This window comes from Eutrema salsugineum, unplaced genomic scaffold (assembly GCF_000478725.1).
Source record: "Eutrema salsugineum unplaced genomic scaffold, Eutsalg1_0 scaffold_17, whole genome shotgun sequence".
Classification (NCBI taxonomy): Eukaryota; Viridiplantae; Streptophyta; class Magnoliopsida; order Brassicales; family Brassicaceae; genus Eutrema; species Eutrema salsugineum.
In genome coordinates, this window is record NW_006256852.1 from 591,473 (window position 1) to 613,858 (window position 22,386).

At 34.4% G+C, this 22,386-nt stretch overlaps 3 protein-coding genes across 3 annotated transcripts; 1 reads left to right on the forward strand and 2 right to left on the reverse strand.

Moving 5' to 3' along the window:
• The first annotated feature begins 12,655 nt into the window (after positions 1 to 12,655).
• On the forward strand, positions 12,656 to 16,310 carry LOC18020449 (VAN3-binding protein). Its single transcript, XM_006403107.2, has 7 exons — positions 12,656 to 12,972; positions 13,203 to 13,298; positions 14,234 to 14,654; positions 14,978 to 15,175; positions 15,289 to 15,338; positions 15,457 to 15,514; positions 15,825 to 16,310. Exons 1-7 carry the CDS (start codon positions 12,658 to 12,660, stop codon positions 16,031 to 16,033), a joined length of 1,347 nt encoding a protein of 448 aa, XP_006403170.1. The 5' UTR covers positions 12,656 to 12,657; the 3' UTR covers positions 16,034 to 16,310.
• Positions 16,311 to 16,362: 52 nt separating this feature from the next.
• Positions 16,363 to 17,885, reverse strand: LOC18020450 (chlorophyllase-2, chloroplastic). Its single transcript, XM_006403108.2, has 2 exons — positions 17,530 to 17,885; positions 16,363 to 17,169 (listed from the first exon to the last, which is right to left on the reverse strand). The coding sequence occupies exons 1-2, from the start codon at positions 17,845 to 17,847 to the stop codon at positions 16,483 to 16,485; spliced, it is 1,005 nt and encodes a 334-aa protein (XP_006403171.2). The 5' UTR covers positions 17,848 to 17,885; the 3' UTR covers positions 16,363 to 16,482.
• A 464-nt stretch (positions 17,886 to 18,349) lies between these two features.
• On the reverse strand, positions 18,350 to 20,440 carry LOC18020451. The gene is made up of 7 exons (XM_006403109.2): positions 20,408 to 20,440; positions 20,224 to 20,307; positions 19,921 to 20,118; positions 19,670 to 19,831; positions 19,475 to 19,528; positions 19,239 to 19,382; positions 18,350 to 18,748 (listed from the first exon to the last, which is right to left on the reverse strand). Exons 1-7 carry the CDS (start codon positions 20,438 to 20,440, stop codon positions 18,350 to 18,352), a joined length of 1,074 nt encoding a protein of 357 aa, XP_006403172.2.
• Between the last annotated feature and the right edge of the window lie 1,946 nt (positions 20,441 to 22,386).

The following is a 22,386-nucleotide window of genomic DNA, read 5'->3' on the forward strand; positions in this document are numbered from 1 at the left end:
GTCAAGCTGACGGAGAACCGAGCCACGATCAACTGCTTGGCCAAGGACTAAACAGACTGTTGCTGCTGTAATAACTGGACTAAATGTTTTTTCATAGTCGATTCCTGGTCGTTGGTGGAATCCCTTTGCCACAAAACGAACTTTGTATTTATCAATTTTGCCGTTTGGAAATCGTTTGATGCGGAATACCCACTTCGAGCCAACCAGATTGTAGGATGGATCTGGTGGAACTAAATCCCAGATGTGATTCTTTGTTTGGGCACCGTATTCAGCATCCATGGCGTTGTGCCACCATTCATCCTTCAAGGCTTGTGCCACGGGAAGCAGCCGTAAGCATTGCAAATTTTTGATTTGGTTTGACAATATTATTTTTTGCTCTAGTGACCATCTGGTGTGTGTTTCGTCGAGAGGAAGAAGAAGCTGTATCAGAATTGGGTTCAGATATAGGCCCAGTTACAGCATCCAGATTTTCAATTATTGGTGAGGACACATTTGGACCAGGCCTAATATTTGTCTCCTTGTTGGTCCCAGTTGTACTTTGTTCTGATGGATCCCTTGGCCCAACAATGGAGTTGACAATTTCAGAAACAGCTTCGACAGATGAAGACGATGATGGTGAACCAGCAATAACCGGCGGCGGCGAGGTTTCCACGACCGGTGGTGAAGGATCCGAACCTAGGGGCGCTGCAGTTGCTGACGACGGTGAATTCAAATGGCCAGTTACCTGCAATAATGGTGGAATCCCTAGATTTATAGTGAAAGAAGGTGTTTGTGACGATGAAAAAGGGATTTTGCTAAGGGAAAAAATGGTTTTGTGAAATTGGACATGTCTGGAGATAAAGATTCGTTTGGTGGATAGGTCTAAGCAGAGGTAGGAACTTTGAGTTTGAGAATACTAAAGAAATATGCATGGGGTAGATTGAGGCTCAAGTTTATGTTTGGTGTATGGGCGAAGCCATGGATAGCAGAGGCAGCCGAATACACGAAGTTTGGTGTAGTTCGGTGGTGTTCCAAAAAGACATTCAAAGAGAGATGAATTAGAAAGAGTTGGGGTGAGAAGGCGATTTATTAGATATGTCACAGCCATAAGAGCATAGCTCCAATAGAGGAGAGGGATTAAGGCGTGCGACAAGAGAGCTAACCCAGTTTCAACGAGATGACGATGACGTCTCTCAGAGAATCCATTGTGCTTAGGTGTGTGAGGAGGAGAGGTAATGTGGGTAATCCCAATATCGGATAGAAAATTGGACATGGCAATATATACACCGCTGTTATCCGAATAAAGAGTGATGATGCGAGTGTTTAGTTCGTTTTCGACAAGCTTTTTGAATTTTGTGAAAATGGAAAGGGCATCAGATTCTTTTTGAAGAGGGTAAAGCCATATATAGTGGCTGAAATGATTGACGAAAATTATATAGTATTGAAATCCGTCTATGGAATGGACCGGGGAAGTCTATACATCAGAGTATATGAGTTCAAGAGGTTTTGTAGAGGTGAGGGTTGAGGAGGAGAAGGGAATTTTGTGGCTTTTGTTGATGGAACAAGCATTGCATAAAAAGGACGAATCTTTATTAGAAATTAGAAGTGAAAAATGAGAACCAACATATTGTAAAGTAGATGAAGAGGGATGCCCGAGACGGAAATGCCAAATAGGTAGCGGGCTTCTCATTGAAGCAGAAAGAGCAAAGTGTTGTGATTTGTCTGTTACTGGCCATTCTTATCCACCATTAGTCATCTTTCCGGTGGTCAATTGGGCCCCTGATTTGAGATCCTTCACCTGAAACCAATCGGGAAAAAATTTCACCAAAACAAAATTGTCAAAACAAAGTTTACGCACCGAAATCAGATTTCAAGCAATGTCAGGTACGCGTAAAACGTTGTTAAGTGACAATAAACGAGAGGAAGATGGAAAAGAGAGGGAACCAGTGTGTTTTATCGAGAGACCATCTCCGTTTCCAACCAATACTTCCTCAGATCCAGTATAAGGAGAATGAAGAGTAAGGTTCGCCAGATCAAATGTGATGTGGTGGGTTGCACTACTGTCTAGGAGCCATGATGGTGGATCAGGTGGTGTGAGAGAAGCATTGTATGCTCGTGGGGACAAGTTTTGACCACCTCTGGGACGCGGTGATGGTGTCGGTAACAACGCTGGTGAGGACTGTTGGACAAGGCGAAACATGGGACAGTACTTGGCGCTGTGTCCTTGTGTTCAACAAGCCTGACATTTGCCCAAGTAAGGGCGGCGGTTGGAGCTGCCTGGAGGCCGAGCGACTGTGTTCTACTGTTCTGGAGATGACGGAGGATGCCAGTTGCGACTGCGGTTCTGAATGTGATGAGCAGTCACTGGAAAAGAGGAGGTTTGCTGTGGCATGCTTGCAAGAGCAACTTCACGGTTTAGCAGCTTCTCATGTAGCTCGGAAAACAAGATCGGTGTATCACGGCTGTGAACTGACTCGATAACAGACTTGTACTCATCACCAAGACCATCGAGGATGATTTCAGTGAGGTCTTCGCTATCCTTTGGGCTACCAAGGAGTGCAAGTGCATCAGCCTTGGTTTTGATTAGTTACATGTAGCGATCAATGTCTTTTTCTCCTTTGACACAGAGTTTGAGTTGTTGTTTAAGCTGTTTGATATGACCTCGTGTTGGCTTGCCGTAGGTGGATCCGAGGGTATTCCAGGCTTCGACAGTGGATTTGGATGTGGCGATTAGTGGCTGCAAGGGAGTTTCAATTGTGCTGATGAGGACGCTGTAGAGGAGACTGTCTTGTCTCTGCCAGGATCTGAACGCCAGGTTCGTTTCATTTTTGCCATTGACGGTAACCGTTGATGATGGTGGTGTGGCATCATTGTCAATGAATTTGGTGAGATCATATCCCTTTAGAAGGGATTTGATCTGAACGCTCCAAGTGATGTAGTTGGTGGAGGAGAGTTTGGTGATATTCACCATGTTGATTGCAGTGATTGGATTTTGAGGGTCACTGGAATCAAGAAAGAAGAAGGAGCAGAGATGGTTTTTAGCGAGAGAGAAAAAAAAGGAAGAAGAAGGAGAGACGAGCAGGGGAGAGGAAGATCTGTTGTTTTAACAAGATCGCTCTGATACCATGTAGCTGTAGAGTGTTGAGGAAATGTGTATTGTGTATTGCATTATAATAGAATGAGTACAACACATATATATATACAAGAGTAGATACGTGAAGAAGAGGAAAACCCTAGTAATACACGGGATTCTCTAGATATACACAAGATATTCAAGTATCCATATTTATCTCCTATAGATCGGTCACGAGTATTGATGAGATCATGCCACCAAAACAGTCGAAGAACAGACCGACCGTTCTTTGGCTGTCTTGGGGGCATGATCTCATCAGTATTCGTGGAACGGTATGGTAAGATTGATTGGTTTCAATTGATTTAATGGACTTAGACAGCTTAATGGGTTATGTGGGCCTGATTGGCTGGATAGGCTTTATCTGATCTAATGAGCAGATTTGAACTTAAGAAGTGCTTTAGAAGGGGATGCGCAACTCACCTCCAACGGATGCGAAATGAGACTTGTTAGTGAACAAGAGTGCTTCAATACCTAGATAGTCTTTCTGAAAAACGATTTTTACACAGAATGTCTTGTGATGGGCATCCATGACTTAAACCAAACTTTATGAAGAACAATTTCCATGACAAGAAAGAAAGGTATTTGATAATATCTTTTATGCTGTTTCTCTTCTCCATTTCATCAAGTAAATGTTATAGGGCATATCATCATATGATCCTTACCTCTAAACAAAATGGGCAAATTTTGTACAAATCAATTTGTTTAGCACATGTAAACGGTGGATTATAATGACATGATTTCAGATCCACCTGAGGAACCATGTCCAGGATGTTCTTGTTGGAACTTCTTTTAAAGGTACTAGTATTTTCGGCATAAATTTGTATATCAATCACGTGACTATGTGGCCTTTATAACAATAAAACCATTAACACTCAAAACAAAAAGCAAATATGTGAATCTTGAAAATAGAGAGCATGTTTTCTTTCACAAAGAGTAGAGCAACCAAGATACTTGAAACCACTTTTGAAAGAGGTGTTGAAGTCTTGGTGGTGCTCCAATAAGATTAGATAAACCAAATTAATTTTTATATTGTGCTTAATCGGAACTAGCGCATAATAGGGAGAATCAATTTACCCACATAACTTTGATAGAATTTTGTTTGGCATTTAGTAGATAATTTGGTTTTAAAATAAGGAAATTTGACCACTATGTCCTAAGTTCAAATCTTTTTTTTCACCATATTTGATATTTTATTTTTGTTTAGTCATTTTTTGTGATATGTTATAGCATAATTCTAACGCTTTCTATTTTATTTTTCTTTTTAAAAATATTAAATTTCAATTTTTTATTTTGTATTAATTTTCTGTGTCTTTCACCTAAAAAAATCTAAGTTACACTTCTAAAAAATAAATATTTATAAATTATATCTATTTTTTCACGTATTTTCTCCTTAAAAAAATTATATAGTAACAAATCCACCTAAATTTTCAACCTCGTCCTATATATTCAAAAGATAAAATTCAAAAACTTATTTTTCCACCGAATAAAAGTTTAAAACTTATTTATCCATCAAATAAAAAATTAAAACCAAATTGCACACATACCGCAAATAATTTTGGTTTATTGTATACCAATCCAGCCTAACCAAATAAGCCCAAAATAAAACCAGCTTTAACCAAAAGTACAAATATCCTAAATTCTGTTCAATTTCATATGCCAATTTGATTAGTTTTATCGAGATTGCTAATCGGTGGAGGAGGGAGAAAGAGCTGGTGGTGGTGGACGTTGGTAATGGGGTAAACGGGTTAGATCGTCAAAGGACGATGACGATGAATTGGGCAGGATCGGGTGAATTCGAAACTCACCATGAAGGCTCCCTTCTGCTCTTGCTTTCCACATGGCGTGGTCGTCTTCTCTTGCCAATTGCCATGGTGGCTGATGAGGACGATAAAAAAACCTTACAAGGAGTCAAAAGATCTTTCACCAATGCTCACGCTCTTATATAATGAACTTCGCAAACACTACTGTCACATTCCTCTGTAATTTCGTGGGGATAGGGTTATCAATTTAAAAGTTGTTTGACGGAGGAAGTGATTCAAAAGTCTACAGTCTGTTCTGACTGAAGAAGAGCATAAGAAACGGGTCGGGTTTACGGTCTGATTTTAGTTTAATCGAGTTTTAATTTGGTCTGGGATTAATTTAACTGGTTTTGTATCTGGTTAAGCTTATAAACCACTAAAATCAACGTTTCAAATTTTGTAATTAGAGAGATAAATGTTTAGAACTTTCCTATCTAACTAATAGTAGATTTAAGACGAGGTCGAAATTTTAAATGAATCTGTTATTATATAATATTTTTAAGGTGAAAATACTCTATTTTTCTGATTTCTTTTTTTTAAAATTGAAAACAACTTTCATTTATGAGGTTTACAAAAAACAAAAAACATCATTGACCATTTTATTTGTTACAAATAACTATTACCAATAAATCATTTATCATATAAAAAAACTAATATTGATCCTCCTCTAAAAATATTTCTACCTCCATCAGTAATTGTGCTTATCCATAATCTTTAATTTAATTTGTTCTGGATGATACATTTTTCTCAATAGAGGATACTAATTAAAAAATTTTGGATTTTTAATCATATAACTATCTTTTATACAATAAGAAAAAAAATTATCAAACGAGAAAAAATGGACGATTTATTTATAGTTGTGATTGGTTTTGAATTTTTTTTATGTAAAGGTTCTTTTAGCCATTTAGGTTTCACTCTTGCTGAAATAACCATCACTTCACACAAAATGATGTCAGTAAAGATCCAAAGTGTAACCTAACATCGATTCATTTAACTCATGGTTGATTTTAGAATTTGATTCTCTCTTCTGATTCACTAGTGTGTCGAAGAACTTGTAAGAAATGAAAAATAAGACTATTTACCAAACTAAAATTCACATGAATGAACCCATACCTGAAATAATTCGAGCTAGAGAGATGAGCCTAAAAGCAATTCGAGAGATATAATTTTTATGAATAAAGCTATCATAGAGTGACTCATTCGGAGTTTTATGAGTTCAAGAGTTGGCGAATTAGCAACTGTCTACGTCTCGACCTGATCTTCTTGGAATACACTATGATTGAATGTTTACAATATACATAAACAAGAAAGCCCCTCTCTCTTTTTTTTTCTCTATCCAAATGAATTTTCTTCAAAGTCATGATTTCTCACTTACTATAAAGAATCAACACTCAGTTTTTTGTATTTCTTATCTCAAACACCATTACAGGTTATACACTAAGGACAGACTTCGCTTATGGGGGATCCCTTTATCTCCTTGCTGTCTTCTTTGTGATATGGACGACGAAACTCGACAGCATCTCTTTTTTTATTGCTCTTTCAGCAGGGAAATTTGGTCAGCCTTCTATTCTGCTGCTAATCTCACTCGTCGGAGCAACTTCGACCAATGTGTTCTCTGGCTTTTTGCCCCTTCCGCAGACCCGAACTTATGCACCATTATGAGGCTAGCATTCCAAGCAGTGCTATATGGTATGTGGCTGGAACGGAATGCTAGACTCCATTCTGGTGTCTCCTCTACTGCCTCTTTCGTTATTGCCGGGATTAAGAAGACTATTCGTTGCCGTCTTGATCCCTTGGCTCGTGCTCAGCCGTCAACTCCAACCTCCACTTCGATCCTTGCCACGTCGTTCAAGATCCTGCGCCAAACTTCAAGATCTTTTGGTAATGAAAATTTTTTTTATTGCTAATTTTGAGTTTTGACTATTGTTTCACTTTGTAATATCTTTTTGTTTACAGGAAGCAAACAATGAAGACTATTCATTTATTACTGTGATGAAGAAAGTGCATCAAAAGCCTGATGGGACTTATGTTGATCAGCGAGCAAAAATGGTTGAAGAAGTTTATGAGAAGTATATACAAGAGCGACTTGAACACTGCGACTTGAAGAGAATGTGACTGCTGAAAGTCTTGGCCAAACTGAAAAAAAATGAAATTTATGTCAAGGTAATATTTTTAAAGTTATACTATTTTGGAACTTTTTTTGAAAATGTGTTTGTGTTCAGCGTAATTGAAGCAGATGTAATCACAAATTCTTTTGGCTTGATTAGTGTGGTTGTCTTTAGTTAGGCATGTATTTGGTTTTATTTGGCTTGATTAAGGAATGCTTAAAAAAAAAGAGATTAATGAATCTTGTGGTTTTAGGTCGTTGGTTTGATAAGTTCTTTAGTTAGGCGTGTATTTGGCTGTCTTTAGTTAGGCGTGTATTTGGTTTTTTTGCTTGATTAAGGAATGCTTAAAAAAAAAGAGATTAATGACTTTGATGTGGTTTAGGTCGTTGGTTCGATAATTCTTTAGTTTCCATGTTGTGAGTATATCTAGTGCTTGTATCAGATGACTAAAGTAGTTTTTCATCATTTTTTTTTGTTTTCTATTCTAGGCTGCTGCATATGATCATGGGTCTTCTAAACAAAACCACATCTTTGGACTTGGAGCACTAAGTGGAGGTTTACCATCTATTGAAGCTTCTCCAAATCAACCATAGACTTTTGAAGAAACAGGGATGATAACTCAGATGCAGGAATTAGAAGACAGAGCCATGAAGAAAACCAGAAAATTCAGAAAAGGCTTGAAGCTATGGAAAAAATTCTTCAGTCTCTTGCAAATCAGAATGCATAGATCAAACTTTACCACTTCCACTACCAAGCAAATTCACTCCACTTCTACTACCAAGCAAGTCACGCAATGTTTAATCTTTTTAGTATTGTTTAGTCTGTTTTTTATCAAGTTCTTTCTACTTATCTTTAGGATTGTTTTTTTTTCATATTCTATTAGGACTATTTCCTTTAAGTTTCGTTTGTGTAACTTTGTTTATTAGGACTACTTTTTCCTTTAAGTTGGTTTGTGTAAGTTTGTTTCGGATGGTGGATGGTTAATTAATATTATCAGTTGCTTATTATATATTTTTTTAATATTGTATTGTATATTATTTATTATATAAAAAATATAGCAATAATTAAATTAAAAATATTTTATAATTTTGTGATAATAAACAAAAAACGTTATAATACAAGTACAATTTGTGACAATTATGTGTTTATTTTTTTTTTCACAATCTGTGGCGTAGTTGTGATAATATTAGTCACTAAATTATGATATTTTTGTGACTTTAATTTAGTCACTAATTGTAACGGTGTTTAAAAACTATTTTGGTCACAATTTATGATGATTTTGTGATTTAAATATAGTAATAATTTATTACAAATATGTGATAATTTTTTGTTACAATTTGTTACGTAATTGTAACAGTATTTTTCGACATGAATTGTGTTGTTTTTGTAACTGTTAAAATTATCACAAAATGTTACAAATTGTTACCATTCTTATTCGTTACAATTAGTTTCGTTTTTGTAATTGTTTCAAGATCATCACAAAATGTTACGAATTGTTACTATTCTTATTCGTCATAAACTGTTGTTACGTTTTTGTAATGGATATGAAATTGTGACGATTTTATTGTGATGTTTTGTAAATTGTAATATTTTCATCACAATAAAAAGTTGGTGACGAAATATATATCTATTGTTACATAAAAAATTATAACAATAATCATTTTTTTTGTAGTGTGAGATGTTAGCTTAGCTATATCTTCATTTTTATATCCGGGCCACTTGATCTCTGGCCTGTTGATTTGTGCTGTAACCCTGCGGGGAATCATCTGTCTTCGGTTTTTATTAATGAAAAGGAAGTTCAAGTAAAAAAAAAAAATTTATCGATCCCTACATTGAGTCTCTACTCTCTAGAGTACACAAACCCTAGATCTCGACCTCTCTAACAACCCCTACCTTTGTTAAGACTCAAGAAAACAAACATAAAATAAAACTCTAATGTAACGTGTTTTATAAGTTCTTTCATTTCCAAGCTCTTTTGGTCAAGTGAAAAATTGAGTTTATGTGACCTGTGCCGGCCTTGAAGGGAAGTGGACCAAGCATAGATTGCTGCCTTAAATATTTCAAAAATCTCAACAGCTGAATTAGTTGGTGTCCAATATATGTAGCTCCTAGAGGGTGGGACGTTCAAACATAAACTCTTTCAGTTTCATCCATTTTTCTATGGGATATGTATCTAGACAATCAATAATGTGTCTTTGCTCTATTTTATCAGGCTTTATCCAAGCCTCCTCTACTTGAATTTACGGCCTTAATTGCTTACGCGAAGAATGCAAATTACCTATGGATCTATAATATGTATAATTGTCCTATGCTCAGGTAATAGACTTTCTTATAGACTCCTCACATCACTAGCTTGACAACTATTAATGTCTCTTAGATTTGGCAAGATCCAAAAGGATCCAAGGTAGTGATGTCAAACATAGCATGCTATAAAATAACTAAAAATTTAAATCATTATTGAGAAATTCATAGTTGAGAAGCTAGTTTCTCAAATATTAAAAAATAGGTTATATATATTTGATTATTTTTTTAACCTTAAGATCAATTTGTTTATTAGACATTTTTTATTCATTTAACACTATGTGTCATCGATCGGAATATATATAAGCAGTATCCTATTTTGTTTAAAGACAAAATTGATGATGACAAGGATATCTACCAACACCCTCGTACATGGACACCTTCTCTTGTCTTTTATATCCTCTCATTACCTCAAATGAAGGGAACATGTTATTTGTGTATCCTTTACAAAAATAACAACAAAAATAAGTTAGATAACTTGGTACTGATTTTGGGGTCGCTACTTAATTATTGATGCTTATTTATTACTTAGGCAGATGTCACTTTTGTTATTATATCAAAACAAACTAACCAAGAGTGAAAAATTAACTCTCCAATATATTTTCACTTTTATCTATCAAATTTTCAAATAATTCTCTTTTATATCAACCAAAGATTCAAATAGTTCTCACCTCTACCTAATTTATCATATTTTTGTATTGTAATCACATGATTTATTTCGTATATATATAACTAATGTTTTCCTAAATATGTTAATGTTTAAACCCCAAAATCCGAACTTACAATTTTTGTTACAGTAGAAAGTTTTAAGTCATAGATAAATCCCTCTGTTATCTTCTTCATAGTAAAATATACTACAGATATTTTAACAGAATACATATGCTTAGTTTTATCATTTGAGACTCTGTTTTTTTGAAACTTTATAATTTGTGAATTTGTTGTTAAAAACATAAAAAATAAAAAAAATCTATGAGTTGATGTTGATTTCACATTTTGGCATGTACTTAAATTGTGATACTAATAAGTACCTCTTTTTGTTAAAAATAATAAGCACTTTTTGGTCAATTAAAAAATGTGATATACACCTATGAGTTGAAAGTTGAAACTTGAATGTGAACCCGCGTGTCGAAAAGGCTAAAGAGCTTTAGTTGGGTTTAGTAACCTTCGGCTGCAAACATTCTCATGGTTTGTCCACATTAATAAGTAATTATTTTGTGAGTATGACATATCTTCTTATAAAAATATTTATCTAATCTTTTCTTCAAGACCAAGACAGTGTTTATATTCTTCAAAGATATCAAAAAGTAAGAACTTCCCGTTACTAAACGCACGAGAAATTTTGTTGGGTGTGTCCCATGTAACAAGTAGAGGACGACTTACAAAACTAAAGTTCGATAGAAAGATGAAGTGATTCTACTATTTTTTTTTATATATCCTTACATATATTTATGTTGTTCAATGTATAAAGTCTTATCTATATATTACCTACATAAATCAAAATTTTGACGAATTAAAATGCAATATTAAGTTAATTTAGTTGCTTATCTATATGATATCTAAAAAAGTTTAATAGTGGAAGCTTCCTTGTATAGTAGTTTGAGCAACGATTAATTAATGTTTCTACATTATAAAGTGTAGGATTGTAATCTAACAAAACGTAAGATAATATAGTTTAATAAAAACATTTTGTTAAAAATCTGTTTTTCATGGTCCAGCATTGTGTATGTAGAGACATTTTTGTAGTTTATGTGTTAAAGTAGAACTATTAATCGTAGATTTAATGAATCGTTCGCTATTCTTCCAATTGCTAAGATGATTGATTAGTTCATTGTGAATATAGAATCATAATTTGCAATATTTTATAAATTAAGTAATACATTTTTCTAACGATGTAACGACAAAAGAAAAGTTTAAAATGTTCTTCCTCTCTATTACAAGGTTCATTAGATGAAACTCATTGAACCACCAACATCAAATTTGTATTTTTGTTTTCTTCTTTTTTTGGGTCCAAAACTCGTGTACGACATGATTAAAGCTCTAATGAATAACCTTAGGTTAATACAATACAATTCATAAAATATTGATAGAAGCCTACACTATGAAAAGTTTAAGTGTGCGATCAATTTAGAAATAGTCTCAAATGTTGGTCGTATAAATGAAAAAAAAAATGGAAAATAAAGAAGAGACAAAAAGCTGAAAGGAGAAGAAGGTGGTGAAGAGTGAAGTCTGAAGAGTGTTCTGACTTGTCACGGACACAACACAACCTTACAAACATTAGATTTGCGGTTTCATATGATGACGTGCCCAGTCACGCCTCCACGTGCACATTATTGGTTATTCCACTCCCCCACTATATATTATTAATTTTATGTAATTTTTTTTTGCTTCTTATCTCGAGTTTCAGATCCATGTAGGCTCCAAATCTGAACGTCGAAAAGCAAAAAAAAATAGGCTCGAGAGTATTTTCCTCTATGTTATACCACAATGTAGTAAGGCCTTACTCGGTTCGACCGATTAAATTGTGATCCGGTAACAAAAATGGTTCGAATACAATGATAAAATTTTCTAGATATATAACGGTAAAACTCGAAAATTTCGCTAATAACCGGTGATTTAGTTTTAGTGGTTGGCCCCTAATAGATTTAAATACATTGGTTCATACCAAGATTAGAGCTCGTGATCACATCATCATTCTTCCCATATGCAATAGTATTATGAACATGAATTTATATTGAAATGGTAATCCTAATCAGTAAAATTAATTATTGGGTCATAATTTTTCATGTTATATATATATATATATATATTGATCAAAACTATGAGAAGGTTTTAGCATATGCAGTTTAAGGTGTTGGAGAAATATGAATTTTGTCATGAATTTATATATTTTTTACTTTTAAATATCAAAATACCATTTAGTCTATCATATTTAAAAGGAATAAAACTTAAAAAGATATGGTTGGAAGAACAAAATAATTTAGAGGGATTTAGACTGTAGTCTACAACTAATTTATTAGCATGTCATTTAACTAGTTACTAACTAATTACTAATCCATTGATTTTTTGTTTTCCATTTTTAAGCCGAACTCGGAGTTAATTAAGAACCGCCGGAAAGTAGTACTGTAGTAGTCTGTAGGAACTGAAACTAAAGAACTTTAAACTCATCCAATAAGATAATTCCACGTTTTAATCTCACACAACAATCTAATCCAACCGTACGATTATTGCAGCTAAAATTTACCTCAAATATCTCGTGTCCGCTTTTAAATACCACGAAAGCTTCACTTAACTTCCCCATTCTCTTAAACTCTCTCTCTCCCTCTCTCTCTCTCTAAACATGGATAAAAGTAAAATGTATGGAGAAAAATGGAGGTTTAATCCGGCGTTTAAACCGCCTGAAACGCCGTTAGATTCCATGGAGTTTTTGTCACGCACGTGGAGCGCTTCCGCAACTGAAGTTTCCAGAGCCGTCGTCGCGTCTCCGACTTCTCAACCGCCCCAAATGCGTTTCTCCGATAACCAAAGCGTTTCTGACGTCACGTTGGTACCGCAGCAAGATGATGACGAAAACTGCGTCGTTTCTGGGAACGCATTCTCTTTCGCTTCCTCTGAGACCTCTTTAATGGTCATGGAACGTATCATGGCTCAGTCTGTAAGTATTCACTTCCAAAATGTCGCCATTATGAAGAAATAAATCAATTTGTTTCCTTTATTAATTACTTAATTGTTTGCTGTGAAAATCTAGAATTCTTGGTAACAAATACTACTATTCTATGTTATTTATTAAGATGGTATCAGAAATTTCATACATTTTCAAGCTTTTGTCTTTTAAAAAATAAGATTTTCTTTACTAAAAATAAGATTTTTTTTTTTTGGTGGCAGCCGGAGATTTCATCGCCACGGACCTCAGGGAGACTTTCACATAGCTCTTTCACCGACAGTCCTCCGATCTCTCCCTCCGACATTGACGACTTTAAGGTTAGTTAAATTCTTGAACCAGTTCTTGAAAAACTAAACCGGAATCCAAAATCTAATGGAAAGAGGATTTTCTTTGTCAAGAAAAATTATTCCTTAATCAGTGGGTCTGTTCTCGAACTTCTGAATCAATGATTTGTTAAATGTTGGACTAGTGTATGAAAAATAAGATAAAATGGGTTAAATCTGTGAGATGGGTCGAAAAACTGGGTCTATGCTGAAAATTAGTAAAACACGTTGACAAAACAAAAAGGCTAAAGTGTTAAGGAGAAGCAGTAGAGTAAGAAAAACAGAGGAACACAATGCTCAGGCTTTCTCTTCCTCCAAAGCATTTTCTCTGTCAAATCTCTAGAAGTTGAGCAGTACTAGTTTATCTGTCTTATCCTTTTTTAAAAAAAAAATTTTTATGTTACTAATATTGATAGAAAAAGTTGTTCAATTTTGTATTTATTTAGGAAAAATATAGGTAGTTGTAGTTTAGCATTTATGGTTTTGGACCCAAATATGGGGTGGCCTATATTCACAATGGTCGACTTTCCTCGACATCATATTTTTTTAACTTATGAAATACCAAATTACAAGCAGGAAAATGTTATTGAAAAAACGCGTTTGATTTATTTAATTAGGATAAAATAGTTGTTTAGCATTTACGATTTAGGACCAAATATAGGCTGGCTTATGTTCATACGGTCTTTTTTCGACAGCCTTTCATTATAGAAAATAATTTATATAAATTCTTGAAAATAGACAACAAAAAATATTAATCTACTCGTTTCAGCTTTCAACAATGAGATTCGGCAAAAAAAGAAATATTTTTTCATTTTCTTAAGAGCCCCTTTTTTAATTAAGAAAATCGTGTAATCCTTTGATCATAATCGTTTAGGACCATTAGGACCATTTTTGTTTAACGTGTACTAATTTTTAATATATTGGTCCAGCAATTCTACCGTGTAAGCCCATCATTTAATGGGCACATACGTGGTCCATCCACCGGCTCTGGCGTCGCCGGAGGATCCAAACCTGTTGGCCGGTGGCTGAAAGACCGGAGGGAAAAGAAAAGAGAGGAGACACGTGCACAAAATGCACAGCTCCACGCTGCTGTATCTGTAGCTGGCGTGGCCGCCGCAGTGGCTGCGATCGCTGTAGCCACCGCCTCTCAGTCGAGTTCAGGAAACGACGAGCAAGTGGCCAAAACTGACTCGGCGGTGGCTTCGGCCGCGACTTTGGTGGCGGCTCAGTGTGTTGAAGCCGCAGAGATTATGGGAGCCGATCGCGAGCACTTGGCCTCCGTTGTTAGTTCTGCGGTCAACGTTCGTTCCGCCGGAGACATCATGACGTTGACCGCCGCCGCAGCCACAGGTATTGTTCTAGTGTCATATGATCATATCATTTTTGTTGCACCGGAAGAAAAATATTAATCATACAAATTTTAAGGAAAGTGTATTAGTTTTCTTTTTATTTTTGTTAATGAAAATGTATTAGTTTTCTTTTTGATTAATCGGATGATTTTGAGCTGGATTCTAGACTAATCATTATTTTTGCTATTTGGAATATCATAATGGCTAGTTATGATCAAAATTGCACTAGAAATAGTCGAATATGAAACCAAGTTCTATAGCATCATGAGTTTGTGAAATGTATTAATTCTTGGTTAACCCTTTTTTTCTTGTTAATGTGCGTAGCGTTGAGAGGAGCTGCGACGTTGAAGGCGAGGGCATTGAAGGAGGTATGGAACATTGCGGCGGTGATTCCGGTGGAGAAGGGGATACCAAAAGGCGGTGGTTACCGAGGCGATTTAGCTCCGGAAGATAATTTCCTTGGAATTTGTAGTAGAGAGTTGCTAGCTAAAGGTTGCGAATTGCTTAAACGTACTCGCAAAGGTTTGTTAATATCTTTAAAATCCTTACAATTTAGTTCATGTTTAAGGAGTTCTTAAATACACCATGTTGTTATATCAATTTTTTTAATTTCGATTCTCATTTTTTATTTTCAGGCGATCTTCATTGGAAAGTTGTTTCTGTATACATAAATAGAACAAAACAGGTAAAAAATTGATATGGAATTATGAATTTTATTCACAGCCAATTAATGTTTTTATTTTAAAATTAAAATTAGAAATTTTTATTGTTTTTTATTTGTGCGTTTTATCTTCACTGCGCAGGTAATGTTGAAGATGAAAAGCAAACATGTTGCTGGGACCATTACAAAGAAGAAAAAGAGTAAGTGAAATAGTGATGCTTTGCTTATCTCTTACTCTTTCTTTAATTTTTTTTACGAACCCGACAGATCAAAAGGTCATAAAGGTACTAACTATGGCATAGTTTAAGAGACTATCGGATCGTAAAGTTAAAGAAAGATCCAAACTTTCATGAAAAGATTAATTAATCAGCTTAGAGTCATGAAAACAAAGTAATGGTAGTCTAGTGATAACTTTATTAGACATTGTCTTTTGGAGAATAATCTTAAATTTTGTCTGCAACTAAAAACATATTGTTTTCTAAGAATGTGTGATGTATTGATCTACTATAGATGTGGTGGTGGAACTGGTCAAGGGAGTACCGGCGTGGCCTGGCCGGGAATTGCTGGAGGGCGGAGAGAATTTAAGGTATTTTGGGCTAAAGACTGTTGAGAAAAGGGTGATTGAATTCGAATGCAAAAGCCAAAGGGAATATGATCTTTGGACACAAGGTGTTTCGATGCTTCTTTCTATTGCTTCTGATAGGAGACACAAATGTTGAATTAAGGTATAATCTTAGACTCTTGGGGGTAAAATCGAAATGAATTCAAAACTGGTGGGGCAAATTTGTATTCTCTTTTTCTGGGGGTGGTTTTTTCTGTTCTAGCATAGAACAGAGAATGGGGGTATAAAGTGTCTAATTTAAAACAAGTAAGATCTTGGTAGTAGAAGAATATGTAAATTACATAATATGTTCGTTTTGTAAGTTATGGTAAGGTCTAGATTGATGTTTTTGTTTCTTTTGTGGTGATTATAGTATAGAAAGAAAACTGCGTGGACATCTTTCAAGTTTCGATTGTTTAATTGCGAATGTGAACGGTTTAATTTCATGAGTCAAAAGAGGTCACTTAAGTAAAGAGTTTTACATTATAACTTCATAAGATACATTCAACAAAGAACAACTAATCTATAAAGAAAATAGGAAAAACCAACCCCTAAGGAAATTAGTTCCTACATTTTAACCTCAAACTCTTGAATTTCGATGGAAACACCATCGTGAGATCCATCTTTGATCTTAACCAACTCAGAATTATCTCCTTCCAAATAAGCCATCAAAAATGCCACAACAATTCCACCAACAAATCTCCTCATTGGTCTTCTCCCTTCACCATTCTTACACAAACAATAAGAACTCTTCCCTCTAATCCCCTTTGTATCATCATCAAGCATGTCCAAATGCCCGTAATCCTGTGCGACAAAATGCCAAGCCGGACCTTGACATTCCCGGAAGAAATCTCGATGGTTAACTCCAGGAGGCGCGCACGGAGGGAACAACGGGTTTCGCGCAGTTTCACCAAGCCCCGAACCAATCACTAGAATAGGCATTTTGTCTAGGTCAAATGAGTTTGGTTCATAGGTTAAAACGGGAGGAGGGGTTTGTTTCCCTTTCCCCATTCCATCCACTGGATCTATACCGATCAGTGTCGAGATCTTTAGATCCGAGGAGTATCCAAATTTCTTTAGAGCAGCTGCAAAAGCGGTTTTTCCTCCGCGGCTATGGCCAGAGAGTGCGAATTTGGTTAGGTTTGGTGTTACTTGTGGTGGAAGAAAGTGGTTAAGTCCGACGGATAACCAATCCATTGTCTCCGCCGTTGATTTGATCTCTTCCATCGTGTCCGGTCCAGCGATGCTATATAACTATTAAATTATCACAAAACCAAGAAATTGATTACAAATTTATATGATTCTTAGATAATTTGAGAGTTTAATGATTAGAGACAAAAAGAACAAAAAAACAGAATAACACATCAAGTGGACCCATCCATTTGCATCTTTTGTTCTTACTTTTCTTCTTGTCTAAGAACCAAATAATTTATTCAAATAAAAAAGTTCCAGAAACAAAAACATCAGTGAAACGTGGCAGCATGCATACCATAACCATTCAGGTGAGTTATAGATAACATTCACACAATGTAAATTGTAATCAATACTGAAAAGTAATCTTAATGGCTAGTTTGTTCGTTAATCAATGTAATTAGTTTAAAAATTAAATTGAACCTGAGGAGCGATGAGGATGAAGCCATGAGAAGAGACATGCAACATAAGCTGAGAATAAAAGGTGTTGTAGAGAAGGTAACCATGGAGGAGCATCACCACCGGATATTCTCCTTCCTCCACCGGCGTCGCTATCAACAGACCCTTCGGCGGAGCCGGAGAAGAAGAAGACGGCGTCGTTCTGAAGCAGTGAGATGATGAGTCCACGGTTAAGAGATCTGTTTTGTATTTGCCATCCTCAAATGCGTTTCTTGATGAAGAAGAGTACATTTTTTTTTCTTCTCTTTCTTTGTTATTTTTTACCCTTTTTTGTGGGTTCATGAAAGTGAGATGAGTTGGAGATATTATTATAAGCAGTGATCAGGCAGGAAAATAAAGTTTATGTGGGATTTGTTTCCACTTTTGAAGTGACTAAGAAGTCTGAAATCTAATTAGAAAAAAAGTAATAGGAGATTTCTCATTTATTAAAAAAAAAACAGAAATTTGGAGATTTTATTATTTTTGTTTGTTTAGAAAGTACTGTGTTTTTATATTAAACTCAATAGCTGTCAGGAAAAATATATGAAACTTAATAAGAAATGGTACACAAATATATGAAAAAATAATATAACATATTTTCATTTAAAATAAAGTAGAAAAAAAGAAATTTGCAATTGTTAAATTTAGAGAATAATTGTCACACATACACACACACAAAATAAAAACAAGAAAAGAAAGACGATATGTCGGTAAGCCTAAGGACTGAATTTTACAATTTACTGGACTTATTATGTTTATAATCTTTTTATATAGATTCAAGATCAAATGTCCCCAAACACAAAGATCACACATCACAAAAACCACCTGGTCCACCAAAAATAAAAGTTTGCCGCATTGAGCCAAAGTTATCAAGATAAATTACATCGTAACATTTACCAGCGTCCGCGTCCTCGGCGACTTTATTAGAATCAATCTCAACATTTTTATAATCCTGTGTTACATATTGCACATGATGCATGTAACAATTATACTTTAGATCCACTTCTTCCTCTTGTGGTTTATTCCCGTTCCCCATCGGCGGACTAACTATATCGAACGGTTGCAAATTTTCGGACTCTGCATTCGTGAATCCACCGTACCGAACCTCTTCTGCTCCATCATCCATAAACGGTAAAAGTTCTCCTGGCCAATACCCTATGTAGATTCTCCCGGACGTTAGAATCCAATTTCCTGTTTTTGGATCCTAATCATTTGTGCCAATCCCAAAAAAAATAAAAACACAAAATGTAAGTTTTTTTACTATTGATAACTTAGACTACGAGTCTACTAAGATGGGAGAGACGTCACAAGTTTTATAGGAGTGTTCTGGTTCGAGATTATCGGTTTAGGAATAATACTAACCAAATTGCAACTAAATCTTTGGTTGCATATAATCTTGATTTCGGTTTACATTATCAAATTTAACCTACATTTTCGTTAACAAAAATTTTTGACCTATATTTCAATAATTTAAACAAAATTATAAGTTTTTCGACTAAAAAAACAAGAAATTATAAGTTCGAACCCTTTTTTGTACAACTTTCTTTTGTGCTTCAAAATTCTGATTAGTTTTGGATCAATTCAGTTTATCCATTTCAAGTAACGAATATCCCTACTTTCGTTGAACACTGGCTCACAATGAACCAATGTCAAAGTGAGGATTTAGTTAAACCCAAAAAACATAATTGTTATACCTGATTGACTGAAAAAAAGGCGTTATATTGTTTGCCTCCCACCTCAGAGATGTTGGTAAAAGGGGTACCAAGAAAGAGTGTTGAGTCGATTTGAACGAAACCCGAACATAACATATTGTAGCATCCTTCGTCATCGTTATCTGGCTGGAAAATTAAAAGAATTTAAAATCATATAGATGCTAAAACGAATCAAAGAAATACCCTAATATTTGTAATTAAATTGTAATAATACTCACACTCCAATATGTAGTAAGTCTTGTACGATAATCGCCATATAATTGCGGAATTACCTAAAGTCGAGATTAACATTTTAATAATTACTATCCACCCTTTAATTACCAATAATAAATGTATATATATCAGAATCTTGAATCATTGATCTAATATATAGCATGATTTTGAAGGAAAAGAAAAAGAATTGAAATTCTAACCCCCCAACCAAGTTGGATGGTGTTGCGTATGCCATCATATTCGCTGTTGATCCAAATCAAAGCCATGCTTAATTGGTCCTTAGTCACTTTAGGCTGGTAAACACTAATCCATGCTGATGCTCCACGCCATGAGTTGCCTTCTGTTTTATGAATTAACGCAGCCTATATATATACGACATAGTATAATAAGTATACGCATCAAAATCGTTTGGATCATCTATTACAGATATAATTTTTTTTTAGTTACTCACATGTTGACCAATAGTTCCATAGCCATTAAGGTGGAAACGTTTCTTGGAGTAATTGGAGTTTCTTGGTTTATGGATTGGTACTTGTCCTTCGGGACATCCTTCTTCTGGCATATCAAATTCTGCAACCGCTTTATCGTTTGATAAGTTTTTTGATGAGTCCATCGATAACATGGCTAAGACTTCATCGCTTGGTCTCATCTATGTGGTCGCATGCAAAAAACAGGATATATGAAAATATTTAAGGATCATGAAAAAAAATTCGAGGTGCGAATTCGACACAAAGATGTAAGTATAGACATATACTTGGATATGATGATTTATAAGTCGAGGATGTTGTAGTGAAGGTTGTTTGTAGATATCAACGCATTCAAATTCTGGTTCTTGAGTCTGCGATATGTGACAATTTTTTAAAATTATATTTGTTTTATTTTATTAAGTTTACATGAAATTACCTAAAAAATTGTGACATACTTGAATAGATTGAGACCTTCCATGGAGGCAAAGTAGTGAAAGTAACCATAACCAAAGAGAAGCCATTAGCTTACTTTTCTTCTTCTCTATTAAGCAATTGTTGATACGTTTTTTCTGCAATAGAGCTTACTAACAGATATGTATTCATATATACTATTCAGTAAATTTCTTTATATTTAGAGAAATGTATTCCCTAGATTAGCAAAATATAATTAATAACTTTTGCTAAAAATTGAACGTCATAATCCTTTTTGCATGGGATAATACTTATTATAGTCGTTTTTGTAATATAAAAAATCTACTAGAGATTATTAAAATATAATTTTATAAAAAATCATTCAAAAAGAAAAAAATATATGTTCAGAGAAAGAAATATCTACATTGATTCTATATGTTATTAGTAAAATTAAATACTTTTTTATATAGGTATGTGAAGAGCATATCAACCGGCATTTAGTCATCCATTGCTAAAATTCACAAGCTTCAGGATTATGTTTTGTTTTCTTTTTGGAGAATAGTTATAAAATATAAAATTGCAAATGTTATTGAGATATCTTATAGAAAATCTGCAAAGACAATACATAACATCAATTTACATGGTAGAACTAAAATTTTGACTAGTGAGTATTGACTGTATGTTTAACTTATATAGCATTAGTGTAAAACTAACTTTTAAAGAATTTAGAGATATTATATTTTTGATTACAACCCTATCAAATGTTATAACTATCAAAAATTTGGAATATAAGTTCATAAAATTTTGAAAAAGGAAAACATATAAGTTCATAAAATATAAGCAAAAGTGCAAAACATAGGCAAAATATAAGCAAAATAAAGCAAAATAAAGCAAAATATAAGGAAAATATTAATTACTTAATATTTAAATCTTCGTTAATCAAATTAATTTGATTTAGTTACCATATAAAGCCTAAAAATGCATATGTATATATATATATATATATATATATATATACAGACTTAACTTTCTGGATTTTGATCAATGTTTAATTATATTGACTTTGAAAAAAAAATTGACTGTAAAAATGTTCAATATACCCCAAGATTTTGTGAACTCGTTTTGTTACTCAAATTGTATATTTAAATACTCATGTTTTTGAAAAGTGTAAGTCTAAATATTGATTAATCCATAAGGAACTATGACAGAGTCTGATAGTGTTATATAATGTTATCCATTGCATAAAGAAAGCAAATACTATTTTCGCTATGTATGAAGTTTATTGCAGTAATTATATCTCTTATTTTATGTCGATAGAAAGATAATTAAGATATATACATAACAAATTACAACATAATTTATATAATAATTTGTCTTCTACGGTCCATCAAACAAATCTACAGTAATAAAAATAACTGTTTGAGGCTTCTGCGAATGTCCAACTCAGTTTTCTAATTTTATATACGCCACATCAGCTAATCTCTATTATGTGATATTAATGCTATATTAAGGAAAACATTAGAACCAACTACCAATAAGCAAGTTTTATTCTATACCAATCTAAATCTTCCGTTCCAATGCTCTCGATGATAGATTGATCTTCCCTCTTCGAAAATATGTTCATGTGTTTCCATTACCGTTTCCTGATCATGTAGATCACTCGGAGTGACCTGAAGCTGATACTGTTATACAGAGGCTGGTGTGATCTAGCCGTCACTGCCGTCTTTCGTCACCTGCCAAGAATCAGAAGTCTCCTACAATGATCAGGGCAGAATCAAAGGAGGAGTCTAGAGATCGCATCCATCGAGACGAGAACCAAAGACAGAGGTAGGTAATCGGTTCGTAGATTCGATTCTTAATTTGTGATTTCTGTTTTAATGCAAAGGGCGTTGATAATATCATTGCTTTACGCCTTAAGCCATTTACCGGTAAGTATGACTGTTTTTATACCCTGTACAGCTGTACTGATATCTGCTTCTATAAGTTTGTGGAATAGATGTGTATTCTTCTCAATTTCTTATACCAAAAGAAAAAAGTTG

Excerpts from the sequence above, each read along its gene's own strand:
- LOC18020451 (XM_006403109.2), bottom strand. The coding sequence starts at position 20,440 with ATGGTTACTTTCACTACTTTGCCTCCATGGAAG. Across the intron at positions 20,308-20,407 it reads CTACTTTGCCTCCATGGAAG|ACTCAAGAACCAGAATTTGA; the intron begins GTCTCAATCTAT and ends CACATATCGCAG. Across the intron at positions 18,749-19,238 it reads CCTTTTTTTCAGTCAATCAG|GATCCAAAAACAGGAAATTG; the intron begins GTATAACAATTA and ends ACAAATGATTAG.
- LOC18020450 (XM_006403108.2), bottom strand. The coding sequence starts at position 17,847 with ATGAACCCACAAAAAAGGGTAAAAAATAACAAAGAAAGAGAAGAAAAA. Across the intron at positions 17,170-17,529 it reads TCATCCTCATCGCTCCTCAG|TTATATAGCATCGCTGGACC; the intron begins GTTCAATTTAAT and ends ATAATTTAATAG.
- LOC18020449 (XM_006403107.2), top strand. The coding sequence starts at position 12,658 with ATGGATAAAAGTAAAATGTATGGAGAAAAATGGAGGTTTAATCCGGCG. Across the intron at positions 15,176-15,288 it reads GCTTAAACGTACTCGCAAAG|GCGATCTTCATTGGAAAGTT; the intron begins GTTTGTTAATAT and ends TTTTATTTTCAG. Across the intron at positions 15,515-15,824 it reads CATTACAAAGAAGAAAAAGA|ATGTGGTGGTGGAACTGGTC; the intron begins GTAAGTGAAATA and ends GATCTACTATAG.